This window comes from Heliangelus exortis, chromosome 16, assembly GCF_036169615.1.
Source record: "Heliangelus exortis chromosome 16, bHelExo1.hap1, whole genome shotgun sequence".
NCBI lineage: Eukaryota > Metazoa > Chordata > Aves > Apodiformes > Trochilidae > Heliangelus > Heliangelus exortis.
Genome location: NC_092437.1, coordinates 9,254,390 through 9,271,371, shown reverse-complemented (window position 1 = coordinate 9,271,371; position 16,982 = coordinate 9,254,390). Strand labels below are relative to the sequence as shown.

Here is a 16,982-nt window from a genome sequence, read left to right as displayed (position 1 = left end):
GAATACTTTAAAGCTGCTGCAAGACACTTCATCTGTCTGTCTGACTGGGTTTGTTCATCAAAAATCTAATTACCAACCCTCCCAACCAACATCTCCCAAGCTCTGCACCCACCACCTTCAGCCACATACCTTCCTAAAGCCATCTCCCTCAAGGCAGCCAGCTCATCCCACAGTGCTACATTGAAGGAGATGCTTGGAAAAAAGGCTTTAGCATATAAAAAGTAGTAAGAGCCTGGGGAGCATCCCCACCCTGCTCTTATCTTCTGACTACCCCAAATGAGAAATTTCTAAGCAGCTTTTAGCATCCAGGGCTCACCCTTCTCCATTCATTAACTCTCACAAGCAATTACCTCTCTGGGCTTATGGATCTCACCCTACCCTCCTGTAAGAAACAGCAACCACTGCAATCTTCGTTCTTGAATATATATTTTTTACTGAAAAAATCATTCATAAATTAACAAATACAAAAATGTACAAACACATGGGTAAATAAATGTAATGACACAAAGGATTGCTTTGCTGAGAAGTGTGTGTGTTTCAAAACACCAGTCTTCAGTGCAAAAACGTCCCCCTGGCACCTCTTAAAAACATAACAGTAAGCTCAAAAGCCATGGTGATGGAAAGCTACTTCAGAGTTTAAAGCCACTTCTGATGGTGAGCGACCTGAAGCACGTCGCTGTTGCCCGGACAGTACCTCCCTCAGAGAAGCACAGCTTTACAGATAATGAACTGTCAATAAACAGTTTTGCAAATAAAACCCACATGGCTCATTAAAAAAAAAAAAAAATATATATATATATCAGCATCAGGACCTGCCCTCTGGCAGAGCTGACCGATGGTGTTGATATGGAAGGGGCAAACAAGTGGCCTCATTGAATTTCAGCTGCCAGAATATGTACAAGTTCTCCTTAATATGAGAATTTTTACACCATAACAGCACATGCGCTTGACAGTATGTTTTTAACAGTTACATTTACTATACAGTATTTGACATAGCTGATAAGATTAACAGTGCACATTTTCAGATATTCCACATTTTAAAAAGGGAAAAAAAAAATTCAACGTGATTAGAACAAAGGAACTATGAAGATGGATGCTGCTGGGGGGGGGGGTGGACCCTTTTGTGCCAACCATAGAGTGCATTTCTAAGCAGAGGTAACAGCTTTTTGTTCAACACAAGGTGAGATGGGTGTCAGGTACACACTGAAGGTGGAGCATCCCGACTAAGGTAGTTTAACAGCTACTCACACACACATGCATGATTCCTGGGGTTGTGAACTTGGACTAGTTGAAATACATTCCTTGTTTGAAGCACCATTAAACAAAGACATTTCTAGCAGGGTGTCCAGATGAAAGAAAAGAGGGGCAGGGCAACGCAGGTTCAGCATCTGAAAAGGGTCCACGTGTATTAGAGATGGAGATTCAGAAGCAAAAAGTCTTTATTGCTGTATGCGCCATAAAAAGCAAATCCTCACCTCTGCCTATAAATAATCAGGTTGAATCCCCTCGGGAAGAGATTTAAAGCACATGTAAGTTCAAAGACTTCAAACCTAAGTTACAAACTTATCAGCGCTTTTCAAGGGCAGGCTCGCTGTCCTCTCATACCAGCTGATAAGATCTACACAACAAGAACTCGTGTTTCCTAAACTTAACGTTTTCTGGATACAGGTTAGGAATGCCCTGGGCAGTCACACCCACAACAGATGCGTATGGGGATCATACGTCCACGGAACCAAGAAACAATGAAAACCACAAGAAGATAAGGAAACCGAAGGCAAACAATGCAATAAAAAAGAAAGTTAAAGTGATTGGGAGGTTAGGTATGGATACACCGTTGTTATGTATAAATACAAATTAAAAAGCAACCCCCAACGTATTTACTTTTAAGTCAGAGAGGCCCAGCACAAGTGCCTGCATGGGTGCTGTGTGAGGACTGGAACAAGTGCCAGTGGGGTGGCCCAGAGCCCAGCCTGCCCACAGCAGCCATGGGAAGGAGGGGGTGGCAGACAGGAGAAGGGAACAGGGGCACTCCAGGTTGGATGGGGCATCAGACCAAGCTCTCAGGTTCTTGGTCTTCATGTTTTCATGAGCTTGATATACATGTCCTTCATTTGTCCCCTCAGCTGACCCACGGCCACCCACCCTACCAGCTGTGCTTGTGAAATGCTGCCAGGTGCCAGCAGTGAGCACCAGGCTCCCTACCTGGCTCCTACCAACAGCAGGTTGGTGTGCTGCTAGATTTATACATAAATACAAACTAAACCAACCCCTCAACCCATACCAGCACATTACAGAGGTGACTGCAGGGTGCTGCTGGTCCCGGGCAGGCTTGAGGTGGCAGGGCCAGCTGCCCCATCCCAAGGGCAAGAGCAGCCAACCCTGGGCTGCACTTCCCACAGCAGCAGGGATGAGAGCTCTTGAGCAATCTACTGAGCTTGCACTTGCCATCAGTGGGATGTACAGCAACAGGCAAGTGATGTTAGTCTGTATGGCTTTTGGACTCAGTTACACATCATGTTGCAAAAGTGAAAGAAAGGGTTTTGTTGTGGGTTGTTTTTGTTGTTGTTGTTTTTTTTTTTTCTTCTATAAATATTCCCATTTCCTCGCTCTTCCTGGAAAAAGCCAGCCCCATGGTTTCTGGAACGAGTGATGATACAGCTGTATTTCTCATCTGCTACATTGGAAAGTTCAGGGCCCTGTCCCACAAACGTTTCTGCATATGCACAGCTTGAATCACGCAAGCAGTCCCACTGGCTTAAAAGGGAACACCTTGCACAAGTACAGCAGTGCACACACAAGTGTTTACAGAACTCAGGACTAAAATGAGTGACCGTATGTAAACCTCTAGCTTGGATTTGAGCCATAGGAGAAAAATAAAAAGGGGCAATTTACACAGCATATTTACACTTACACTTCTTTAAGAAGCGATTCTGTTGTATATACTTCAAGCACATAATTTAAAAAAACCGCACAGATGTAGAAGAATGGTGTCAGAAGTCATTTGGATCTCCTGCCAGGGCAGCTGCCAACTGAATCGCTCCCAATGTTCACCATCGAGAAGCCAGAGTCCCTCAGCTGAGCCGCTTCCTGGAGGAGCAAGCGGGTCCGAGGCGAGTCCCAGTGCTGGAGATTGCTGGAGGAGGAATGTGGAGACGAGAGCAGCAGGTCGAACCCTTGTCCTGAAACCCAGAAAGCAAGTGGCAGAAAAAAAGAAAGAGAGACTGCTGAGCTCGCCGCACGAGTATGGGGCTGGGTTGGTACAGCTAGGGGAAGTTGTGCGTGCACTTTCAGCCTCATTCTCCCAAATACTGTGATCCTTCATTAGACAAAGTGTCACTTGTCCCAATAACCCTTGGAAAAGAAAGTCGAGTGTGGTGCTTTCTTGGTGAAGGGCAGAGCAAAGTTATTTTCTCCTCTTAATATTCGGTGACCAGAGCCAGCTCTGGTGTCAGGTTAACAGTGATGTTCTTATACAAGGCGTCATACGTGACGTTTGGAAAGTAGTTCAAGTTATTGAGGCCATCCAAGGCTTGCCTTTCTTTTGACTTCCTCAGCAAGGCATACCTGTGGAACAAGAACCAGAGGCCAAAGTCACTTCCATGTATCCCACAGAGCTCTGCAAAGTCCATGTGACGGCGTCCAAAGAGCCCTTAAATCACTCAGTTCCAGCAGCAGCTACAGAACAAGTTTCTTAACAAAGATGACCATCACTTTTTCTATGTTCCTGGCAGGTAAACATCCCAGCCCTCACAAAATTACAGCTGATGAAGAGTGAAATGCTCCCTGTGCCACCAGCAAGGACCCAGCTGTCAAAACACCCCAATTCCTGTACAACATCCCTAATCCTAGACCCTGCAGGTCCGAGTCCCAGGAGGGGATTGAGCTAAGGGGGTCCCTGCCAAGTACTTGCCAGCCAGAGAAAAGCAGTTGATAGGTGATGTGGTCCTTTCCATTTTTAGCAAACTGGGCAACAAACAAGAGCAGAACTAAATAGTTTTCTTTTGAGTGATAGGGACAAAAAGTAAAACTAGAAGAATGATGCTTTGGGGAAGGAAACTGCAGCTGGTGCACAAAAACAGCCTCAAACAAATTTAGAGGCAGCATGATACAAATTTAGAGGCAGCATGATGAGATATAAGGGCTAAGGTGGGAGGGGGAAAAAAAAGAATATATGTAAGTAGAAAAATCTCAGGAGGACAAAACACTGATTTTCTGGGAGCTTGGCAGCCCCCAGGGAGCTGGGGACAAAAAAAAGCACCAGGGAAGGGATGTGCTGGGGGGAAGAAGACAACTGGGTGAAAGCAAAGAGAGAAGAGCCAAAACAGCTTTCAAAGAGGTAACAGTATCAGGACACTGAGTGTCTTGATGAATGCTTTCTTTCTCCACAGTGAGAAGTCTTGAGGGAGAATCCACAGGGCAAGCCACTGCATTGCCCATCACCCCACAGCCCTGACTTCAGATCCTGCTGACACTGAATGAGGGATCCTGGCTAAGGCAGGAAGAAACCAGAAGCGTTCTGAAGAAAAGCTCAATCCCACTGCACTCCCAGCTTTCCACGCTTCAAGGGTTTGAACTAAATATGGCTTTTTAAGTTAAAGCAGACTTCTCTTTTTCAGGAGTGAAATGAGAGAAACATCTCTTTCTGGCTGCATTCAGTTCAACAGAGCAATGACAACTAGGGCTAAAGATGGCATAACCATAAACAGCATAAACCTACAACAGCAGCTGCACAGGGTGCTGCCACAAGACAGGGTCAGTGTTCCCAGGGCCTCCTGGTGCTTTACCAGCCACACACCAAGCCACACACTCCTGCTCTCTGCCTTCTGCAAGCTGAGCAATGACTTCTTCAGTACTTAGATCAGGCTCTTCTAGAAATGTACAAGCTTCTCTGACATGTGGCATGAGCCACCCCTTTAAGAACAGCCCCCTGTAGATACAGGGCAGGCCCCCAACCTGCCATGGTGACAACCCCTTCTTTAGATGGCATCCAAGCAGCTACAGCCACAACACAAGAACCACTTGTAAGATGTAGTGAGATGGAGGAATCCAGGCAGTCTCCCTGCAGTTAGTTTTCTGCATGAGTCAAGGTTATTACTACCCTCAAACAGCTGCAAGGAACTCTGTACATGGTACAGACTCTTTATCAAGGCCTTTGGGATCCTTAAAATTAAAAAAAAAAAAAAAGATTGAAGATTGACTTGCCTTCCTAGGAACTGCACTTCTCCCCGGTGATGGTGAGGAATTGATTTATATTTCCCTGTGTCTCCTTCCGGTCGAGTCACGGAGTAGCCTGCATACTGCACTCTGCATTAGAAAGGGAAGAAATAAAAGAACTTAATAAAAATTTAAAAATCAACAATTGCACTGATTGTGCCACCAGCACTTGCATAGTCTGTGCGGGGCTCCAACAGCAGCTTTGCCTTTCCACCCAGCAGATAAGCTATGCAAACCTCCTTGCTCCAGGCAAGTCACACAGTGCTCAGCACCTCAAGGCTTCAAAAGCTCAGCCAAGACCCATTTGAGCTCAGCAGCACAGGATATTGCACACAAAGCCAGTGATTTCCCAACCAACTCTGTTTGCTTCCCAGCTGCTGCCTGTGCAGGCTGGAGTGGCCCTGTTCCCACCCAGCCCTTGAGAAGTGGCCACAGCAAGCCCAGTGCTGGCCACAGTGAGCTCTGCACTGGCCCTATTGGTGACACTTCCCAGCAGCACAGGCACAGCCTGGCTGGCAGGACCCCCACCAGAAGCAGAGTTTGGGGATGTTGGCTGATCCCATACCTGTTCCAGAGGTCGTCATCTTCACCGCCCCAGCCCCAGAAGGCGTTAGGGAAACCATTGATCTTCTGAAACTGCTCAACAGTCAGACCACTCACCCCACCAAAGAACTCGTTGTATGGGAGCCTACATGGGAGAGAAGGGGTTAGGGCAGAGCCCACCAGCAACAGGGAAAGCCTGAGCCGTAAGGATGCTCCTGGCTTCCACTCCTCTCTCATGCTCACTTTGCACAAAGCCCGAGAAGCAACCAGAGATTCACCTTCTGCATTTTTAAACAATAAAAACTAACACTGGCTCCTTAGCTATTAGGGTAGTGGGGAGGAAGAACAGGGCTTACAGATACATGTACTTATCCAGCTTGGCTGCAAAGTGCCTCGGCATCTGTCCACACCCATAATAGTTACGGTCATTTTCGGGTATGTGGTCCACATCATGAAAGATGAGACAGTCCCAGTCCAAGTCCTTCATTGCTTCCCGAAAGCCAACATTGAAGAGCATGGCACGATTAAAGGGTTGGTTTCCAGCCTAGAGGGCGAAAGTTCCTTCTCAAGGGGAGCCCCATGCAGTTTGTGCTCCACATGTACATTCTCATCACATCTAGAGAACTGCAGAGGGCAACCACCTCCCACCATTGGGACAGACAGACCAGTGAAATCAACCAGGACTTAAATGCTCCATTTACTGTGCTGGAGTAAAAATAAAGATGCTTAAGCCTCATTATTCAGACATCTGAAAAAACAAAACAAAACAAACCCACCCAATTTTGATCTATCTTTTTAAGATAGAGATAAATATTGAAGTACATACACTGGGTGGGTGAAGCCAGATAGCTTTAGTGAGAGGTTTACATGCAACATCAAATGATAGTCTTACGTTTTAAATTCATGGAAGTCTCCTAAATACTGCCCAGCCCAGAAATGTGTAACTCTGGACAGGCCATTCCTGTGCTCCCCACAACTACTATAGAGATACACAAAAATAATGCAGCATTATTTAAACTGCAAATACCTGGTTCAAATTGTCTTTTTTTAAAAACAGCTTGTCCAGTATTGGATTTAAGAACAAAACAAAACACATTCCTGAACCTCTGCTTTACTTTTTTGATAAAAAAAGTCATTTTTTAACACACCTCTTAGCTGTGTCACTTTTAGGCAGAATGGGACGACTCAAGCATTGCAACGAGAACCCTAAACCTTTCAATAACGTGAGGTGTAAATGCCCCCAGGAGCTGCAGCCCTAACCCAGACACCTCCAGCACAGCACACAACTGCCCCCACGCACCCCAGGGCTCACTCACTTGTTCTATAACATAAAAGGCAAACTGTAAACGTTGACGCTGCAGCATGGGAATGAGGTGTCTGAAGAGGACGGGAAGATGCTCGTAGCGGTTGCGGAATGGGATCAGGATCGCCACCTGACAGGGAGAGGACACGGCTCTTACTGCCCTGCACCAACAGCTCCTGCTGCAGACTGTCCCCTGGGATGGGACATGGGTCTGGCTGCTGTTACAGGAGGGGGAAGCACTAAACGTAGTTTATCAGCTTTCCCACTTAGGGCTGAGCAGCCTGAAACCCACTGAATGCCCCCCAATATACATTTCCTATCCACTTTTTGGAGAAATGCTGCTTGGTAAATTCAGCGTAATCTTGGGAAGGAGGGGAGATCACCCTCAACCCCACAACTGCCCCTGCCCAGTACTGGGGACAGCAGGAATGGGGTCAGCAAACTGCCAAGTCACCTGCAGGCTCAAGTCACCTGCCTCTCTGGGTGACATCCTACCCCAGACAGGGAAGCAGGGTGAGGCAGAGGCTGGGCAGCTGGGGTGCAGGCAGGCAAGCTCCCTTAGCAGTCTGTGCAGAAGCTCAGGGCTGGCTCATGCATCACTAAAGCAGCCCTTGAGCTCAGCACTGCTCCTCCAGACACTGCAGCCCCACACTTGAGAGATCCTTATATTCATTACTCTGGAGCTGCAGCACACCAGAGATGTTCCTGTTAACAGCTTCCCACCACCTGCCTGGCACTGCCTGCTCACCTTCCAGCGAGGTAGGCAGTCGCTTGGCTTCCAGTGGCCTCCCAGTTTGATAGAAGGGTCTTTTGAGAAGAACTGGTGGATATCCTCCATCGTGATCTCACTCATATTTACATCAATGGGGCCCTCTGCAGGGAGAAGCAGAGGAAGGGGTCAGGAACTGCTGTGGTCCTGAGGCGCTGGGTGCCAGCTCAGGGCAGTGCTCTGCTGCATCCCTACCCTCTTTCCCCAGCACTGGATGCAGGCAGCCTCTGCTTTCCCCCAGACAGATTAGGAAATGCTGCTGGCATGACTGGCAACACACCCATCTACTCAGGAGCTGGGCTCTGTTCAGCCTTTGGGGCTCCTGTTGGATGCAGCTCTCCATCAGAGACCCACCACCCCTCTCCTCCTCCATACAGCCTTCCAGCAGACACAAAACCCCACACCTCAGCTAAGAGCTGTTTTCCCCCTTTTAGGAGACATTTACCCCCAAAAGTTCTATTTTCCACTGATCAGGTGAAACCATTTCATCCAGCTGTGGTTCTCTTGGGGAGAGCCAGCCTGGCTCCTGAACCAGCCCCTGCCCAGCTGCACCGATAAAGCTCAGGGCTGGGACCAGCAGTGTTGCTGGGGGCAAAGGAGCCAGCCCACCACTGGAAAAGGGCTGGCTGAGCCTTTTCATCAGCTCCCAGCACACAATCCCTCTTTTGTTTGCATTTGCTTCAGCAGGGGGACGTGCCTCTGATGGAGCAGGGATTAATTCGTGTGAGTGGGTAAACAACGATTTCCCAGGAGGGGACCAGGCTCTGAACAGCACTCCCATTCATCCCAAGTGTCCAGCAGGAAAAGGTGCAATGCCAGCAAGCTGGGGAACACCACAAGGTGCCCTCCAAAGGCACAGGGAAAAGGGCAGTGCCACCAGGATGCCACTCACTCATAGAAGGGAGCCTCTCAGGACAGGTGTGGTTGGGGAAGTAGGTAAAGTCTTCAGGAAGAAACGTTGTGGCTTGCAGAAAGGTGTCGTTGTGGTTCAGATCAAGAGGATAATCTGGGAGAGGGGGCAAAAAAAAAAAAAGAAAAAAAAAAAAAGACAAAAATTTTCACTTGAGCTGCATTCCAGTCACCTCCCTGTGCCACTGTGAGCAGACTCCAAAGCAACCCATGGCTAAGGAGGTCCCCATGCAGCACAAGCCCTAGACTTGCAACCCAGCTGGGTGCTCATTCCCATCCTGGAGCTGGTGGCTGCAGAAGCCCCAGCTGCCTCAGACAACACCACAAAGAAACCTTCCCATTTTTCCAGCCAAAGGAAGAATTTTGAGTGTCACCCTTCAGTGTCACAAACAACTCAAAGCAAAGGAGCACAGGATACTTGGTAGGAACAGCAACTTAGCACCCTATTCCTCAAGGATTACAGCACAGTGAGAGGGGATGTGCTCCTCCACTGAGTCCTTGTCTAGTGGAATGAGAGAGGGAAGTCCCCAGGCAGGTTCCAACAGCCACAAGGACTGCCAGTGCAGCAGCCTGCACAGGGAAAGCCTGCCCCATGTCCTCCTCAAAGGATCAATAAAAACTAACATGTTACATGCAGCCTTTCCTCCTGTTTGCACTGTCTAAGAGCATCAGGCCCCCATGCCCAGCACATTTCTGCAGCCTCCCCACTCCCCTACATCCTTTTACCTCCTGGGAAACCACTTCAGCCTCTTACACCTGCAGATGTTTCAAGGAGGCTTTTACATAACCATGAACTTCTGCTTTCTACAGTAAGGTCACCAGCTTTGCATAAAGCATCTTTAGCCAAGCATGACCTTATTTTATGCACTAGTAAAAGTTCCCTGCCTGTAGTAAGGCACCAGCTACAGGAGGATGCAACCTCTCCACTTTCTCCAAGCGTAAGATGCTCAACAGAAGGCTGGCCTTTCACAGCAAACACAGGAGCCAACCCTACACCACAGAGGTCCTTGAAAGTTGCCACTTAGGGCTGACCCACCCAGTTCCATATATAGACCACAGCAGCCTGGGGAAGGCACATGAACCAGGCTATGACACCCACCCGGATCCCACGTAGAGCTGGGGAAGAAAGATACTGATCCTGGTGTCAATCAAATCCTTGTAGCTACCATGCTATGTGCCTTCCTTATGTCACCACCATCCATCATGCATCTGCTTTGACCTGCCTGCCTGGGAAGGTCAGCCAGGACAGTGCACAGTGCTTGTGCCTAGTAAAAGGATCCTTGCAGCCAGAGCTCTTGGGGCAGGAGGAGTATCTGCCCATGCCTGCAGAACTGGCATGGGTATGAGGCCCAAGCACAGCCAGTTATTTCAGTAGCAGCAGCAGTACCAGTATTGCTGAGGCTAACATGGGTGCTATGCTCTGCCTCCTGCAGGCAGCAGGAGCACACAGAAAATGTTTGGAGGGCTGGGAGCCCCGATGGCCACGACTGCTGCAGCACATAGGCTTTCATCAGTGGCAGTGGTGGAGCATCTAAGCCTCCTCCCTGTGGTGATCAGCTACTTCCTCACCCTGCATCTGCTTTACTTGATGTTTCCAGCCTTAAAAATAGCCTGGGCTGGCAGCCCTGTCCAGCTATGGTAGGGACAGGAGGTGACCCAGGGTGTTGATCTCCTGCCAAGTTGATAATTCCCTTCCCGTGCCCATCCCCGGTCAGAGTACAGCTGATCTGGCATCTGCAACACCCGCTCCTCAGCAGGCTGGGTAGCAAGGACACAGCTTGCATTTTTTATTAATAAGGAAATGATTTTGCCTTGTAAAACCCCACCAGCCCCTACTGATAACCCCTCACAGTGGAGGAGCTGAGCTGAGCTCCCAGCACCACCGCAGCCCGGTGCCAACCGCACCAGCGTGACACACCAGTGACAGATCAACAGGGAAGGTAGATGCTTGGTGTCACACCAGCCCGAAGGCAATGCCTCACCCTGGCTTACACACAGCCATGCACATTTATGCTTCACTGTACCATATTTATAGCCAAAATTTGTAACCCTGTTATCAGCTTTATATTACAGATGATGAACAGCCTGGGAGTGGGAGCCCACAACTCCACTCCCTGCATTCTGCCCAAAGTTCAATGTATTATTTGTGGCAGATCTCCAGCCAAGTCATCTCAGTTCATCCTCGCATGGGAAGAGTGAAGCTCATGACCACAGGCTCCCCCACGTGCAGAGAGCCAGGGCTCTGCGCAGGCGTCCACCTGGGAAGTTATTTTTTTAACTCTGAAACCTGATCCTTGCACTGAAATTTGAAAGTGTTTACCCTCAGACTGGCTGAAGCTAAGAAGTTGAATTCCTGGAAAGCAAAGAGGTTTTCAGTTCAAAATCTTGTCATTTGAGGCCTTTCAAGATTTTCACCCCTTCCACAAGTTAGAAGCATTTGGGTTTTTTAGAAATCAATGGATTTTATTTTAATACATAATGTGTGTATATATGGAAGCTCTATATATATTTGTTATATATAAAAATAGAAGCCAATTAATCCAAGTTCCCACCCTGCATTTACCAGCATAAATTAATTCCTTCAAGCGAGAGTGGTTCAGATGAACTCTATTTCCGATGGAAATGAAACCTTTGATCAAAACAACAATTATTCAAGAAATACCTGAGTCATTCACACTGCTGTTCCTCTTGGCATAGGCACTGCGGACCACCTGCTCATACATCTGAGCTCCTATTGTTCTCATGTTTTCCCGAATCATGATGCCTTGGGCTTGCATCATGAAGAGGTAGGTGTTCACTGCAAGGGGGAAAAAAAAAAAAGAAAAAAAAAAAAATTCATTTTCATGAGAACCAGCTTTTGTAGGAAAGAGAAATAGGAGTCTTTTGGAACCATTCCCAGCCTTCTGCTTGGTTTCAGCTCCCTCCTGCCAGGAGGATCCCTGGGTCACATGTGCCTCAATTGCCCGACTGGAACTGGGAAGGGCACAGAGTTGGGAAGTGGAGGCGTGAAGCACGTTTGGAAACCTGGCTGGTTCATAAGGGGAATGTACCCAGCTAGACCTGACAATGCAGACTGTAATGCTGGATTGCAGCTTAGACAATAGCACCTTTTGCTGCCTAAGTAGGAAGGTTTAATTGGGAAACATCACTATAACAGGAAGCTCAGCTGCATGCCTGGAGACGGGCATTCCTTCCTAGACTGCAGTGCCAAGGCTGATGCTTGCTTGGCAGAGGCACCTCAAAGGGCACCACAAAAACCAGCCCACCACCAGTCTCCAAGCCCACCAGTACTCCACATGTCCCAGAGCAGGCAACATTTTGCAGCACAAGCCCCCCCGGGCTCGTGAGGCCAGCCCCCCCCCAAGCCAGGTTTCTTACCCCCCCCCCCCCCCCCCCGCCCTCTCCTGCTGACTCTGTGCCCTGCCACAGCTCAGGCTGAACCTCCTTGGGTTTCAGCTGAAGCTGACACCAGTCACTGGCAGGGAGCAGCCCTAAAGCAAACAGCAGCAGGCACAGCCCTGCATCACAGCAGGACAGCCACCCATGGGGATGGCACACCCCAGCACCCCTCACCAGCAGCACAGTGCCAGCCACAGTCCTTCTGCTGTCAAACTGTAGGCTTAACAATAACAGGAAATAAAAATTAAAAAAAATTTTTTTTATTTGAAAATAGGGAGCAGGGGGGATCTAGAAGGCCAATTTTTTCACTAATAACTAAAAAACAGGTCACAGACACCCCAGGAGGGGTGAAGGAGGCAGCAGGCCAAGGAAACAAAGATTCTGCACCGAGGAGGGCAGCAATGATGAAATGTCACCAGGAAACACCCCTAAGAGACAGCTCATTTCTACAGCAGGCTTACCACAAGCTGTAATAGCCTGAAACCAGCAGCTGCCAGTGCCAAGGTACAGTCATCACGGCAGTCACTGGCAGCACAGATTACATAGGGCACCTCGGAGGTGGCACCACTATCAGAGAGCAAGGGTCCCCCCCTAACACTTCCCATGGGTACACTCACTGACACACTGCCCCACAGCTCCCCTTCCACACCCACACATTATGTCAGCCCCCAGAAGAGTCTGCCCAGATGCATTGCCCAGCCCCAACCCTACTTTGTTTTCAAGCAGCTCAGTTAAATATTTGAAAGGGCAACTGATCCCCCATGCCGGGCCCAGCCTGTCTTTGAGCCAGGGGGAATCACCAGATTTTCAGCAAGAAGGGGACTGGTTGTGTGTGGTGCTCAGCAAATAGATAGCTTGAAATGTGATTTTAAATGCCCATTTCTAGCCTCTCCCTTCTCATACATGTACCCTTCATGGTGAAGCCACCAATGGCACCTAAGCCAGCAGTTATCCCAGCAACAAGCAGAAGGTGCCTCAGCTAAAGCTGCACTTAAACCCACTTTGCTCTCCCAGGTTTCCTGGGGCCAGCTGTGCAACCCAGAGTGATCACTGGGGTGCTGAGTGACAGCTACAAATCAAACGTGAGCTCTGGTGCAGTTTCTTGGCAAAATTGCAATGACAGTGAGAGCTGCTCCTGCTCAGAAAGTTGTGGAATTTGCAGATCTCCAGGGGATGAGGCTCAAGGAATAGCTGGCACCACAGGCCAGAAACAAATGTAGCTCAAATTCATGCAAAACCTCACACCCAGCTCTGAATCCTCCATATGCTCTCACTTGGGCTCATCTCCTGCTCAGAGCTCAGTAGGAACCCACATCACATCCCAGCCCCAGCAGTCCAGCCCCAGCATCCCCTCCTGTCCCAACCCCAGCTCCACCAAGGCAGCTGTCAACCAGGACTTACAGAAATGGGTGTTCCTGGGGGGAAAAAATAAATAGTTTGTGGAAATGGGCTGTTTAGGAGTTAATGGTGAATAAGAGCCCTTTGCCATCAGGCTGGTGAGTCCTTGGGATCTAGAGCCCATGCAGAGGGCAGGTCTTCCAGATGACCACGACAAGAAAGTCATGTAAAAAACTTGCACCTCCCAGCTCCCATGGAACTGGAGTCTGTGGCAAGGCACAGCTCGACGATGCTGAACACGGAATTTCACTTCCTACTTCATTACGCCTTCTACTCGCTGGAGAAAGCAGAATCAGGTTTGATGAAGCATGAAAGAAAGGGAGACACAAATCAGCACCCAAGCGCTGCTTAGCTGGAGGAGCGGGGAGGTTTGTCGGGCGCAGTGAAGGCGCCGTTTGTTCCCCGTTGCCTCGGCGGGCAGACAGAGCAGGGCCTGGGCACAGCACATGACCCGGGCTGGCTGAGCTGCAGTGGGAATCCTGCACAGACTGCCACAGCAGCCACCATCCCAGGGGAGAGCCAGCACCAACAACATCGGCTTTGTTCGAGGCAGCAGTTGCCTTTTCACATATTAACCCCTTTGCTCAGATGATGAAGGAGATACCTGGCCACATATGAGCTCTGCCATCAGCATCTGTGTTTTTAAAGCACGTCACTGAAAACTCATTCCTCATACCCATGTGGGTGCTTAAATTTGCTCCAAGGGCCAACATTTAGGAATTGCTGTACCCAACTCAAACCTCACGCCTCGGTTTACTTCGCTTTTTATGACCAAATTGGCCATATTTTAAATTTGTTAAGCCTGACCTGGCTGACCCTACAGAGCCCAGGGGCCCCATACCCGAGACAGCATTTCCCAGCACCCCAGCACCAAAGCCACCCCCAGCCGAGGGAGGAGACACTGAGCATCCCCATGGCTGCCCCTGCCAGGCCAGGAGCCTACAGACTCACCACACACACAGCCTGAACGAGGGCTCAGCCAGAAAGCAATTTGCTGTGTTGTGAGATACTGCTAATCTAATCACACAGGATGATCTTAGAAATTACATTGCCCTTCTGCCTTTATCCCATCCAAGCACGCAGCACTTCAGAGCACATACAAGCAGTGATAACACCCCAGCTACAGCCACTGAGCAGTGGAACAATGACAGCAGAGGGATTTTAGTTGGTATTATTTGGAGGAAGATAAAACAAGTAAATACCCCTTCTCCTACAAATTTCCAGCAGACTCTCGCTGCCCACAAAGAAAATGAGCAAAATTTAAGAAATACATTTCGCCAAGTGGCTGCCTTAAGATTATTTTTGTTAGACTGTTAAAGGACAAGTCACCCCTGCTGGGATGTAAACACGTGGAAACCACGATACCAGACCTACAGCTTGCCACCAACCAGCTGGAGCAGAGGCATATGGCTGCACCCCAGGGCCAGTGCATCCCTCAGGATGCTGCACCCCAACCTCCCTGCTCACAAGCAAGAGGGAGGCCAAGTGCTTGTCCATGCCAGTCGTGCATGCAACAACTTCAACCAGGGAGGTAAAGTCCAATTATATAAATGAGTGCTGAAGGCTTCCTGTAATCATTTCTCTGTTGGTATTTTCAGAGCACTTCAATCAAGAAACAGCTGACTCTCTCATGGAAAATTAATTTCACTGTGAGGATATGTACTAGAAGAGGCAGCAGGGTAATTTCGCAGCTCAAGAGTCAATTCAGAAGAGGTCTGAGCGTGACCCATGTTAGCAACCGACACAGGAAGGGGACAGACCTGACACATCTTGCTCCGACCCTGACACACTTCCTCCCTCTGTGGAAAGGACCTTGCTCCAGCAGCCCCCAGCATGGGGCACAGACAGCACAGTCCCCCCAGGTCAGGAAGAGGGGCCACGCAGGTCTGCAGCCCAGCACCCCCACGGCAGTATCAGCACCCTGCACGGCAGCCAGGCTTTCCTGAGGAAGGAGGTTCTTCCTCTGCTTTGAGATTTAGGGCTTTCTGTCACATCCATCATCCTTCCCCAGTTCCTAAGCCCATCAGTGCTGTGGAAGCACAGAGGGGCTGTCTGTGAATTTATCATGGTCCCACTGTAACCTGCAGCCTTCTGCTGGAGCTGGGGCTCTAGAGCAGCTGGAACCCATCCTGGCTGGGGCAGCCACTGCAAGCCCCTGGCCCACCCTGCACCCATCTCACAGCACCATCAGCAACCAAGGTACAACCAGGGACAAACTGCTTTGCCAGGCATTCAGAGTGGGTTCAAAGCATCCAGCAGAGCTTGTGGGATGGCTGCATGTGGGAGATGTGACAGGGGCACTGGAAGGGGTACAGGACAGCTGGGATGAGTGCTCAGGTCACCAGGGCTGGGAGATCCTCCCCACTGCCAACACCTTCTGCCAGGCCCAGAGACAACCTAACCAGCAGAATCACATCAAGGTTAAGCCTTTTTTTAAGTTGTCCCAGCAGATTCAATCAGATCCATCAATTCAGCTCCATTAGCATTTGTAATATTGGGCTTAATCAAACTAAGCCTCCAAGGAACAGATAGGTAGAATAGTCTTAACTCATAAACAGCCTAACTAGGAAATACAGCAGCAGCCCCATCACTAGCACACCGTGACACTTCTGCTTCTGCTAATCTTCCAGTGGCACCATATTCCCCAGACGCAGACAATATCTGAACAATTAAATAAGAAGTTCCTATTAGTTTTACAGAATTTAATAGTAATGCCATTGCTGTTACTTAGTCCTTTGCTTATGAATAGCACAGGAAGGAATAATTCGATATGTTAAGTGGTCAAAGAATTAACAGTGCAGCAGCAGCACTAAGCTGGTAATTACAAACCATTTGTCCCCAAAATTGGCAAGTTCACAGCCTGCACGTGCATGAGCAAGCAGAGAAGGGAGACTGCAGTGATGCTGGATCAAAACATTGATATGGGGAATTTGCACCTGAACTGCTGTACAGAAAAAGTACCCTGAGAGGCTTTAGCAAGGGCAAAGAAAATTCAGATTAGTCTAGTAGTCCCTAAATCTTTAATGTGAACATCTAAGATGGTAACTTTCAGCTGCAATCCCAGAGCTGGCTGAGCTAGGGTGTTTGTGCAACTCACTTTGAAGAGCACTGCACTCAGTTCAGGATATCCAGCAAAAGGAGCACAACATGCCCTGCACACATGGGAAACCTCAGAAAGCCAAGGGATCTCAAGGAGCTTTTGCAGCACCAAAGCACCCATGGAAGGAACCCTGTACCCCAGCAGCAGCCAGGGCTGGTGGTGGGATTGAACCCCAGGTCACCCAAGTGCAGTCACATCCACCATGGACCCAGCTCCTCTCAGATGATGCTGGGGTGTGGGAGAATCAGAAGACAGAGTTTATCTGTCCACCGGAGCAGTAAAGCCAAGGATGGCTCTAAGATCCCACAGGGCTTTGCAAATCCCCAGAGCAGCTCAGCTCCCAGGCA

General features: G+C 49.0%; 1 protein-coding gene across 3 annotated transcripts in view; it reads right to left on the bottom strand.

The window, feature by feature from the left end:
• Positions 1–409: 409 nt before the first annotated feature.
• B4GALT5 (beta-1,4-galactosyltransferase 5) overlaps positions 410–16,982 on the bottom strand; it is a 34,522-nt gene continuing 17,949 nt past the window's right edge. For 2 of the 3 annotated variants that reach the window (XM_071759469.1, XM_071759471.1), the window contains 7 exons: positions 11,401–11,535; positions 8,722–8,835; positions 7,809–7,933; positions 7,074–7,190; positions 6,114–6,301; positions 5,780–5,902; positions 3,404–5,304 (listed from right to left, as the gene is read on the bottom strand). In XM_071759469.1, coding sequence (XP_071615570.1) covers positions 4,977–5,304; positions 5,780–5,902; positions 6,114–6,301; positions 7,074–7,190; positions 7,809–7,933; positions 8,722–8,835; positions 11,401–11,535 — 1,130 coding nt within the window. In that variant the 3' untranslated portion in view covers positions 3,404–4,976. Of the gene's footprint in view, positions 5,305–5,779; positions 5,903–6,113; positions 6,302–7,073; positions 7,191–7,808; positions 7,934–8,721; positions 8,836–11,400; positions 11,536–16,982 lie in introns of all 3 variants that reach the window. The other variant, XM_071759470.1, reaches the window with a different exon arrangement.